At 45.0% G+C, this 12,292-nt stretch overlaps 1 protein-coding gene across 4 annotated transcripts in view; it reads right to left on the bottom strand.

Annotated features, from left to right (window-relative positions):
- Nucleotides 1-12,292, bottom strand: part of ndc80 (NDC80 kinetochore complex component) — a 134,062-nt gene that overhangs the window by 42,108 nt on the left and 79,662 nt on the right. For all 4 annotated transcript variants that reach the window (XM_041204485.1, XM_041204486.1, XM_041204487.1 and 1 more), the window contains one exon: nucleotides 9,241-9,385. In XM_041204485.1, the coding sequence (XP_041060419.1) occupies nucleotides 9,241-9,385 (145 nt within the window). The remainder of the gene's footprint in view (nucleotides 1-9,240; nucleotides 9,386-12,292) is intronic.

Genomic DNA, 12,292 nt, shown 5'->3' with positions numbered 1-12,292 from the left:
GTTGGAGAGTTACGTAGTTGATTCTGAGACTTGGGTCCTGAATCTTAATAAAGGAAACTACGACGGCATGAGGCACAAGTTGGCTATGATGGATTGGGAAACATTACTTAAAGGGATGATGGTGGATAGGCAATGGCAAATATTCAAAGAGCGCATGGGTGAACTGCAACAATTGTTCATTCCTGTCTGGCGTAAAAGTAAAAGAGGAAAGGTGGCCAAACCATGGCTTACAAGGGAAATTAGAGATAGTATTAGATGCAAGGAAGAGGCATACAAATTGGCCAGAACAAACAACAGATCTGAGGATTGAGAGCAGTTTAGAATTCAGCAAAGGAGGACCATGGGATTGATTAAGAAGGGGAAAATAGAGTGCGAGAGTAAGCTTGCAGGGAACATAAAAACTGGCTGTAAAAGTTTCTATAGGTATATGAAGAGATTAGTGAAGACAAATGTAGGTCCCTTACAGTCAGAAACAAGGAAATTTATAATGGGGAACAAATAAATGGCTGACCAACTAAATACATACTTTGGTTCTGCCTTCACAAAGGAGGACACAAATAACATGCCAGAAATGTTGGGGAACACAGGGTTTAGTGAGAGGGAGGAGCTGAAAGAAATCAGTATTAGTAGGGAAATGGTGTTGGAGAAATTGATGGGATTGAAGGCCGATAAATCCCCAGGGCCTGATAATCTACATCCCAGAGTACTTAAGTGGCCCTAGAAATACTGGATGCATTGGTGGCCAACTTCTGAGATTCTATAGACTCTGGAACAGTCCCTACAGATTGGAGGGTAGCTAATGTAACCCCACTATTAAAAAAGGGAGGTAGAGAGAAAACAAGGAATTATAGACCAGTCAACCTGACGTTTGTAGTGGGGAAAATTTTAGAGTCCATTATAAAAGACATAATGGCTGAGCACGTGGAAAACTGTGGCAGAATCGGGCAGAGTCAGCATGGATTTATGAAAGGGAAATCATGCTTGACAAATCAACTGGAATTTTTTTGAGGATGCAACTAGTAGAGTTGATGAGGAGGAGCCAGTGGATGTGGTTTATTTGGACTTTCAGAAGGCTTTCAACAAAGTTCCACATAAGAGATTGGCATGTAAAATTGAAGCGCATGGGATTGGGGGTAGTGTATTGAGATCGATAGAAAATTGGTTGGCAGACAGAAAACAAAGAGTAGGAATAAACTGATCTTTTTCCGAATGGCAGGCAGTGACTAGTGGAGTACTGCCGGGATCAGTGCTGGGACTCCAGTTATTCACAACATATATTAATGATTTAGATGAGGGAATTAAATGTAATATCTCCAAATTTGCAGATGACACAAAGCTGGGTGGGAGGGTGAGCCGTGAGGATGCAGAGATGCTTCAGCGTGATTTGGACAAGCTGAGTGAGAGGGCAAATGCATGGCAGATGCATTATAATGTGGATAAATGGGAGGTTATCCATTTTGATAGCAAAATCAGGAAGGCAGATTATCTGAATGGCTATAAATTGAGAGGGGAGAACATGCAACGAGACCTGGGTGTCCTTGTATACCAGTCATTGAAGGTAAGCGTGCAGGTGCAGCAGGCAGTAAAGAAGGCAAATGGTATGTTGGCCTCAATAGCCAGAGGATTCGAGTACAGGAACAGGGATGTCTTGCTGCAATTATACGGGGCCTTGGTGAGACCACAGCTGGAATAGTGTTTGCAGTTTTGGTCTCCTTATCTGAGGAAGGATGTACTTGCTATAGAGGGAGTGCAACAAAGGTTTACCAGAGATAAAAACAAAAATGCTGGAAATCCAAAACAAAAGCAGAATTACCTGGAAAAACTCAGCAGATCTGGCAGCATCGGCGGAAAGAAAAGAGTTGACGTTTCGAGTCCTCATGACCCTTCAACAGAACTGATCTTTCTTTACAAGGAGAGGGAAATATAAGCTGATTTAAGGTGGGGGGGCGGGGAGAGAGAAGTGGAGGGCTGGGGGGGGTGGTGTGTTAGGATAGGAGCAGATCATCAAAAGATGTCACAGACAAAAGAACACAGAGGTGTTGAAGTTGGTGATATTATCTAAACGAATGTGCTAATTAAGAATGGATGGTAGGGCACTCAAGGTATAGCTCTAGTGGGGATGGGGGAGCATAAAAGATTTAAAAATAATGGAAATAGGTGGGAAAAGAAAAATCTATATAAATTATTGGAAAAGAAAAAAAAAAGGAAGGGGGAAGAAACAGAAAGGGGGTGGGGATGGAGGAGGGAGCTCAAGACCTAAAGTTGTTGAATATTCAGTCCGGAAGGCTGTAAAGTGCCAAGTCGGAAGATGAGGTGCTGTTCCTCCAGTTTGCATTGGGCTTCACTGGAACAATGCAGCAGGCCAAGTACATTTGGGCAAGAGTGCAGGGTGGAGTGTTAAAATGGCAAGCGACAGGGAGGTTTGGGTCATTCTTGCGGACAGACCACAGGTGTACTGCAAAGCAGTCGCCCAGTTTACGTTTGGTCTCTCCAATGTAGAGGAGACCGCATTGGGAGCAACGAATACAGTAGACTAAGTTGGGGGAAATGCAAGTGAAATGCTGCTTCACTTGACGGTGAGGAGAGAGGAAGTGAAGGGGCAGGTATTACATCTTTTGCGCGGGCATGGGGAGGTGCCATAGGTGGGGGTTGAGGAGTAGGGGGTGATGGAGGAGTGGACCAGGGTGTCCCGGAGGGAACGATCCCTACGGAATGCTGACAGGGGGGGGGTGAAGGGAAGATGTGTTTGGTGGTGGCATCATGCTGGAGTTGGCGGAAATGGCGGAGGATGATCCTTTGAATGCGGAGGCTGGTGGGGTGCTAAGTGAGGACAAGGGGGACCCTATCATGTTTCTGGGAGGGAGGATGCGCAGGAGATGGGCCAGACACGGTTGAGGGCCCTGTCAACGACCGTGGGTGGAAAACCTCGGTTAAGGAAGAAGAGGACATGTCAGAGGAACTGTTTTTGAAGGTAGCATCATCGGAACAGATGCGACGGAGGCGAAGGAACTGAGAGAATGGGTTGGAGTCCTTACAGGAAGGGGGGTGTGAGGAGCTGTAGTCGAGGTAGCTGTGGGAGTTGGAAGGCTTGTAATGGATATTGATGGACAGTCTATCACCAGAGATTGAGACAGAGAGGTCAAGGAAGGGAAGGGAAGTGTCAGAGATGGACCACCTGAAAATGATGGAGGGGTGGAGATTGGAAGCAAAATTAATAAATTTTTCCAAGTCCCGACGAGAGCATGAAGCAGCACCGAAGTAATCGTCGATGTACCGGAGAAAGAGTTGTGGGAGGGGGCCGGAGTAGGACTGGAACAAGGAATGTTCCACATACCCCATAAAGAGACAGGCATAGCTGGGGCCCATGTGAGTACCCATAGCCACACCTTTTACTTGGAGGAAGTGAAAGGAGTTGAAGGAGAAATTGTTCACTGTGAGAACAAGTTCAGCCAGACAGAGGAGAGTAGTGGTGGATGGGGATTGTAACAATCCTCCGTCTGGCTGAACTTGTTCTCACACTGAACAATTTCTCCTTCAACTCCTCTCACTTCCTCCAAATAAAAGGTGTGGCTATGGGTACCCACATGGGCCCCAGCTATGCCTGTCTCTTTATGGGCTATGTGGAACATTCCTTGTTCCAATCCTACTCCGGCCCCCTCCCACAACTCTTTCTCCGGTACATCGATGATTACTTCGGTGCTGCTTCATGCTCTCGTCGGGACTTGGAAAAATTTATTAATTTTGCTTCCAGTCTCCACCCCTCCAACATTTTCAGGTGGTCCATCTCTGACACTTCCCTTCCCTTCCTTGACCTCTCTGTCTCAATCTCTGGTGATAGACTGTCCATCAATATCCATTACAAGCCTACCGACTCCCACAGATACCTCGACTACAGCTCCTCACACGCCACTCCCTGTAAGGACTCCATCCCATTCTCTCGGCTCCTTCGCCTCCGTCACATCTGTTCCGATGATGCTACCTTCAAAAACAGTTCCTCTGACATGTCCTCCTTCTTCCTTAACCGAGGTTTTCCACCCACGGTCGTTGACAGGGCCCTCAACCATGTCCGGCCCATCTCCCGCGCATCCGCCCTCACGCCTTCTCCTCCCTCCCAGAAACATGATAGGGGCCCCCTTGTCCTCACTTATCACCCCACCAGCCTCCGCATTCAAAGGATCATCCTCCGCCATATCCGCCAACTCCAGCATGATGCCACCACCAAACACATCTTCCCTTCACCCCCCCCCCGTCGGCATTCCATAGGGATCGTTCCCTCCGGGACACCCTGGTCCACTCCTCCATCACCCCCTACTCCTCAACCCCCACCTATGGCACCTCCCCATGCCCACGCAAAATAAGTAACACCTGTCCCTGCACTTCCTCTCTCCTCACCGTCCAAGGGCCCAAACACTCCTTTCAAGTGAAGCAGCATTTCACTTGCATTTCCCCCAACTTAGTCTACTGTATTCATTGCTCCCAATGCTGTCTCCTCTACATTGGAGAGACCAAACGTAAACTGGGCGACCGCTCTGCAGAACACCTGCGGTCTGTCCGCAAGAATGACCCAAACCTCTCTGTCGCTTGCCATTTTAACACTCCATCCTGCTCTCTTGCCCACATGTCTGTCCTTGGCTTGCTGCATTGTTCCAGTGAAGCCCAATGCAAACTGGAGGAACAACACCTCATCTTCCGGCTAGACACTTTACAGCCTTCCGGACTGAATATTGAATTCAACAACTTTAGGTCTTGAGCTCCCTCCTCCATCCCCACCCCTTTTCTGTTTCTTCCCCCTTCCTTTTTTTTTCTTTTCCAATAATTTATATAGATTTTTCTTTTCCCACCTATTTCCATTATTTTTAAATCTTTTATGCTCCCCCATCCCCACTAGAACTATACCTTGAGTGCCCTACCATCCATTCTTAATTAGCACATTCGTTTAGATAATATCACCAACTTCAACACCTCTGTGTTCTTTTGTCTGTGACATCTTTTGATGATCTGCTCCTATCCTAACACACCCCCCTCCACTTATCCTCCTCCCCCACCCCCTCCATTTATCCTCCTCCCCCACCCACCCCCCCCACCACCTTAAACCAGCTGATATTTCCCTCTCCTTGTAAAGAAAGATCAGTTCTGTTGAAGGGTCATGAGGAATCAAAACGTCAACTCTTTTCTTCTCCGCCGATGCTGCCAGACCTGCTGAGTTTTTCCAGGTAATTCTGTTTTTGTAAAGGTTTACCAGACTGATTCCTGGGATGGCGAGACTGACATATGAGGAGAAATTGAGTCAATTTGGTTTATATTCGCTGGAGTTCAGAAGAATGAGGGGGATCTCATAGAAACCTATAAAATTCTAACAGGACTTAACAAGGTAGATGCAGGAAGGATGTTCTCGATGGTGGGGGAGTCCAGAACCAGGGGTCACAGTCTGAGGGTATGGGGTAGACCATTTAGGACAGAGATGAGGAGAAGTTTCTTCACCCAGAGAGTGGTGAGCCTGTGGAATTCGTTACCACAGAAAGTAGTTAAGACAAAAACATTGTATGCTTTCAAGGAGTTGGATATAGCTCTTGGAGTGAAAGGGGGGTCCAAGGGTATAGGGAGAAAGCGGGAGCAGGCTATTGAGTTGGATGATCAGCCATGATCATAATGAATGGCGGTACAGGCTCGAAGGGCCGAATGGCCTATTCCTGCTCCTGGTTTCTATGTCTATGTTTCTATGAATGGCAAAGCAGGCTCGAGGGGCTGAATGGTCTATTCCTGTTCCTATTTCTTATGTTCTTATGTTCTATCCCACCCCCAAACCCCACCACAAGCTATATTTGTGGGGGCATGTCTTCAACACAGTTGAGTAAGGTCACTAGCACTCACCCCAATGTGTCAGTAGAAGGTCGCAGTGGACAAAAGCACCAGAGCAGAGCCTTCCCAGCTGAAAATTCAAGTTTAAAAGTTCCTCATTCCAGAATGATATAAGAAGATGTTGCTTTTAAATGTTTGGTTTTTCAGAAAATTTTGATAGGATTCACACCAACTTCTGGAAGGACCCCGTCAGGAAGTGATTAGAACTTAAAAAACAGGATGCAATCAGAGTAGAACCTGATTTCATCTCCCTCTGACCATTGGCAAGGCCCATAGGCCCAACTGGAATTTCAGGCCAAAATTTTCATCGATGTGAAAACAGTCAATAAGAGAAGGTATTTTACTCAGCCAGTTAATATCAAAAAGCAGGATGTTTTTTTAACACAGAGGTGTGACAATGTGGAACATGCTGCCACACGGAGTCATTGAAGTAGATAGCTTGCACATTTCTACAGCGGTCAGATGCATTAACAGGAGAAGTGAAATGGGGGCAGGGTGGAAGAGGTGATTAGAGCAGGTGATTTATATGGAGCATAGACACCAGCTTAGACTATTTGGGTCGAATGGCACTTCTCACTGCTACACAAGTTGATCAGCATCATCAGATACAGAGGCCAATTCAAATAGCTTTGTTGTGAGAAAATAGTTGTTTAGTAGTACAAAACTTGAGTATTGCTGGGTAAAAAAAAGAGACATGCTGTCGAAGTTTTTCATCTTGCACTCATCAGGGAAAATTTCCAAAAAACCAATTGTAAAGGGAACAACAACTTATACTGCGTTGCTGTGGTGAATGCACCAAGGAACAGTTAACTACCAAGCTTTTGTTTCCATTTAAATCAGGCAGGTCAGCTCTACTTGGTCAAGGTATTGCCAAGGCAAATGAAGCAGGGAATGGCTGTCCCCCAAGCTTTTGTTTAGTTGAAAAAGGCAAAGGACAGGGCCCAGTAAGTGAGCCGCACTGCAAGCCCGGCTGATCATCTTAAATTCAGCATAATTTATGCACAATCAATTGGACAATTACTGTCCAATCACGTAATCATGGTCTCCAACCAGCCCATGCTTGCAAAACTCAAAACATAGGGCAGAATTTTGTCCTTGGCATGCGGGATTGGTAGGGACAGTCGGGAAGCCACCCACGATCAGCAGCACTCAGTGATTTTTTTGCGGGCGGGCCAATTAAGCCCCTCCCTCCTCCCCACCCTCCCTAGCATGACACGCGAGCAGCAGCGCTAAGCACTACCTGTGCGGGCGGGGGGAGGAGTGCGAGCAGGCCTAGCGCGCACTTTGTACATGCACACGAAAGAGCGCTGAATAATCGCCCTGAGGCACAGACTCTGTCACATGAGCAGGGACATGTTTTTAATTAAAATTTAAAAGTTATTTCATTTTTATTTGATTTTGGAAACCTCATTTCACCCATGGATGAGGTTTCCAAAAAAATGCAAAGGCCATTTGGCCTTTTTGTCTGCCAATCAACCATTAGGTTGAACGGGCAGTGAAAAATTAAGCACAATTGATTATTTAATGGCCTTAATAGGCCTTTTAATTGTCGGCTGGCGCGCTGCCGGCTCTGGCGGTGCCCACCAACTGAACTATTGCACAAGTGCGCAGTGATGTCAGCACACTCAGCCGATGTTACTGCGCGTCATTTCATGCTTGGTTAGTGCACCCACCTGCCAAGCTAAAAATTCTGGCCATAGTGTCCAACAATAGATGAGATTCCGTGATTAGATAGCACTTGCCAAACAATCCTGACTGTGCTAAGAATTACACAGACAATTGATTTAAAACTGTCAGTCGAGTTTCAAGTATGGTTCACTTACGCATGCTTGAAGCTACATATATTCACACACAGGGCACTGCCCTTTGCAGACAAAAAGAGCTTGTCCACGGATTACATCTTTTTCAACTAAATAAAACCTTGGGGGACAGCCGTTCCCTGTTTCATTTCCCATGGCAATGCCTTGACCAATCAGCATTGACCTGCATGGTTTGAATTTGATCAGAAGCTTGGCAGTTAACTGTTCCTTAGGACCTTCTCCATGGCAAGGCCTCAACCAGAACCCACTTGCCAACCAATCAGCTCGCTCTTCTCATGCAACATAAATTGTTGTTCCCTTTACAACTGGTATTCTTGGGAATCTGTCCTGATGAGTACAAGACAGAAAGTTTTGAGAGCATGTCTAATGGAACAGAACATTGGCTAGCAGAATGGGCATGGAATTTCATGCAGAAAAGTGTGAGGTGATGCATTTTGGCAGAAGGGAAAAAGAGGGGCATTATAGATTAAATTGCAGTTCTAAAAAGTGAACGTGTCAGAAGGACTTGGGGTTCAAGTGCATAGGTCTTTGAAAATGGCAGAACATAGAGAGAGCAGTTTGCAAAGCATATGGGATCTTGAGCTTCATAAATAAAGATGTCAAGTGCAAAAGCTGAGAAGTTATGCTGAACCTATATAAAGCTCTCCTATAAAAGGTCACAATGAGGGAATAGTGTCCAGTTTTGGCCACACTCCAGGAATGGCGTTAAGGTCTCTGAGATGGTACATAGGAGATTTACCGGAATGGTTTCAGAGACGAGGGATTTAAAAAAATATATATATATTCTTTTGTGGGAAGTGGGCATTGCTGGCAAGGCTAGCATTTGATGCAATTCACAATTGCCCTTGAGAAGGTAAGCCGCCTTCTTAAACAGTCCTCTAATTACAAGTTTGGGATGGAGAAGCTGGGGCTGTTCTTCGAGGCTGAGGGCAGATTTGATAAAAGTGTAGAAAAGATTATGACAGGTTTATCTAATGTAGACAAAGAAAAGCTGTTCCCCTTAGCTAATGGGGTAAGGGCTAGGGGACACAGATTTAAGGCTTTGGGCAAAAGGTGGGGGGAAAATGTGAGCAAGAGCATTTTTTTTTTTTTACACAATGAGTGGTAATGACCTGAAACACTCTAGAAATGTAGTGGAAGCAGAGGTGAATACTTTCAAAAGAAAACTGGATGGGCACTTGAGTGAAATAAACTTACAGGGCTCTGGGAATCAAGCAAGTGAATGGGACTGATTGGATTGCTCTGCACAGGTGTGGACTCAGTAGGCTGAATGGTCTCCTCCTGTGCCTTAATGACTGAAATATGACCAATACAAAAAAGGAAAAAGCCAACTTATAATACAAATTATTTTGCAATTATTTTTGGAACCCTATAATTACTTCATTAAGATACCTCAAATGAGTTAATTTTAAAATTGTGATACAGTTTTCAGTGTGTTGGAAACCATCGTAACTGTATTACTAATTATTCTGCAGTGGAGATACGTTATTTTACGATCAAAATTGTTCAACAGCTTCTCCTTTCTCTCCACAATCCAAGTCTAAAATATGAAGATAAATACCTGCAGACTCGATTTCATCTTTGATCCCTTTTGCTTTCTGCTCCAGAAGAGCTTTGTGCTGCTCCATTTCTTCGAGATATTTCTTGTATTTCTGTTGGTCCTTTTGCAAACTTGTTCTGGTTTTCTCCAGTGCCTGAACCCTGCCCTGAAATCAAAAGTCAAGTTAATGAAGAAATTCCCCCACTATGCGCCAGCTATGGGTTTCTTCACTTAAGTTTAGGGCTCAACTTTTACCCACACATCTAACAACAGGGCAATATTTTCTATAAGTAATAGATTTCTAAAATAAATGAATGAATTGTTTAGTTCCTCGTGAACGTACACCACCTTGGGAAGTGTACATTACTGAATTTGGACTGAGGCGGGAAAAGCGTCAGTATTTTGCTACTAGAATACTGTGCATTGAGTGCATCTTTGGAAACATGATATCTTGCACCTCGTGGGCATCACCATACGAAGTGCATAATTAATTCCAATGATATTGGACTTGAAAGCTCCACTGCAAGAGTAACTAATGGCCGATGGTCTAAAAAACATGATGCCTGTACCATGACACCACAGAGAAAATGGGTTTCAACCTCACCAAGTGATTGAACACAACAGCTGCCCCAAATCCCTCTTCTGAATGGCATGAGTGTTGCAACCCCTACCCTCTCCACCCCAATCCAAGCAAATTTCAGGCCTCGCCTTCCACACCTATGCAGCAAGATTTAGCTCCCAACTCTTGACACCCCACATAAGCCTTGTCAAAACTTCAGAACAATGAGAGGGGGAGCGACCAAGGTTGGGGATTGAGAGGATGTGACCAGTTGGTTGGTGAAGAGCAAAAGAGCAGGACTGAGGCGAAGAGAAAAAACCATTATCTGTATTTATGTGGCTCTTTCAATGTAAGAAAACATCTCCTGGAATGTGATTAAACAAAATTTGACAGTGAGCCACAGAGATTGCAGAGGTGACAAAAACTTTTGTCGAAGAGGGAGGTTTTAAAGGCGGTCTAAAAGGGGGAGGGGAGGAAGAGAGGCAGAGAGGTTTAGGAAGAAAATTCCACAGCTTAGAACCTTGGTAGCTGAAGGCATGTCCGCCAAAGGTGGACAGATTAAAAATGGGGGCTATTCAATTGATCAGAATCAGAATAGCCACAAGTATGAGACAGTGATGGAGCAATAACAAGCATGTTATTTTAAATTGTGAATAAAATTGCTTAGAAGGTAACAAACATCCCAATTACAGTCTGGAAAGGACCACACAAATCCTGTCTGTAACAGCTGGAAGAGATTACGGAGACAGGAAAGGGCTGGAGGGATTCGAAAACAAGAATGAGAATTTTAAAATCGAGGTGCTATTTAACTGGGAATGAAAGAGACTGCCAACTGTCTACTGGAATAGTGAAGTCTAGAGTACAGTCATGGTAAGGATTTCAGCAGATGAACAGGCCCAGGCAATATTACAGGTAACAGATAACCTTAGTGATGGCATGGATATGTGGTCAGTCAAATATAGCCCCAAGGCAGCAAACAGTCTGACTCAGCCGCAGGGAGAAGGATGGAGTTAGTGGCTAGGGAACAGAGTTTCTAGAGTAGACAAAGGAAATTGCTTCAGTCTTCCCCATATTTAGCCTCATCTGGAAATGGATGTCTGACAAGCCATCTCACATTTAAGAGACAGTGGAAACATAAGCACAAAAATAAAAGGAGCAGGAGTAGGCTATTTTGGCCCCTCAGTCCTGCCCCACCATTCAATAAATGATATTGAGTGGGGGGGGGAAAGAGGGGGGCTGCAGAGAAATCTGCCCTCAAAGGCCCCCCAAAAAGCCCATGAATAGCTAAAGACATGTGAGGGAAAATTCGTCCTCATGTGTGGAAATGAAGTAATCTGTGAACAGCTGTTTCTCCAACCAGAGACTGTTCTCTCCCGTGACTGCGGGAGGGCCAGCGGGTGAAGGTGGACCAGAGAGGGTGGGGCCAGGGGGAACCTTGGGGGCAGTCCACGAGGGAGGGAGAACCCACAATGGGGTGGAGTAGGCAAGGGAGAACCTGTGGGGATTTGGAAGTGACACTGCTGGGTGAATGAATGGGGTGTGGTGGAGAGGAGTGCAGGAAGTGAGGCAGACTGTGTCCTCATTCTGCTGTTGACAAATAAATCTTTCAGTTCTTTGCCTGTTAAAAACTAATGTTACATTATATTGGCTCAGTGAATTGAGATCCCCTTTTAACTTCTGAAAATGATTGTTAACCACATTAATTTGTTGGATCATTGTGTAATGTGTTGTAATTAAGGAAAGACTTTTTGTGACAGACATACACCCACCCCGATACTCATACACACACCCCTGCCACCCACACACTGCCCCACTGACACCCCCACATGCACACTCTTTTCTTGAGATTTACTCAAGAGCTAATCCTTGATTTTGGAGGCTACTTTTTCATTCTCAGTAAATCCTTTATTAGGTGATGCAGTCACATAGTAATGGTTACCTTCTCTAGTTGTCGTTTGGTAGTACAGAACTTGAGTATTGCTGAAAAAAGAGACATGCTGAATCTTTTCATCTTGCACTCATAAGGACACTTCGCAAGAAAATCAATATAAGGGGAAAACAATTTATACTGTATGCGAAGAGAGTGACAATTGGTTGGCAAGTGGACTCTGATTGGTAGAGGCATTGCCATGGCGAATCCACCAGTGATGGTGACTGACAGTTAACTGCCAGGCATTGTTTGTGATTTAAACTGCACAGCTTGACCTTGACTGGTCAAGGCATTGCCCTGAGGAATGAATCAGCGAATGGATGTAACTTATTTTGTTTAGCTGAAACAGGTGCAATGTGTGTACATGTTCTTTCTGTTTGCAAAGAACAGGGCCCTGTGTATTAATATATGTAGCGTCCAGTGCACACAAATGTGCCACACTGCGAGCCCGACTGACAACCTTAAATTGGTTGACAGCGTAATTCTTAGCACACAGAGGATTATTTAGCAAATGCTGTCCAGTTGCGGAATCATATCCAATGTTGGACACTGTGTTTTGAGTTTTGCAAGCATGGACTGATTGT

The sequence above is a fragment of the Carcharodon carcharias genome, chromosome 14, assembly GCF_017639515.1.
Source record: "Carcharodon carcharias isolate sCarCar2 chromosome 14, sCarCar2.pri, whole genome shotgun sequence".
Classification (NCBI taxonomy): Eukaryota; Metazoa; Chordata; class Chondrichthyes; order Lamniformes; family Lamnidae; genus Carcharodon; species Carcharodon carcharias.
The sequence above is the reverse complement of the archived record's forward strand: the minus strand, read 5'-3'. Positions and strand labels throughout refer to the sequence as shown.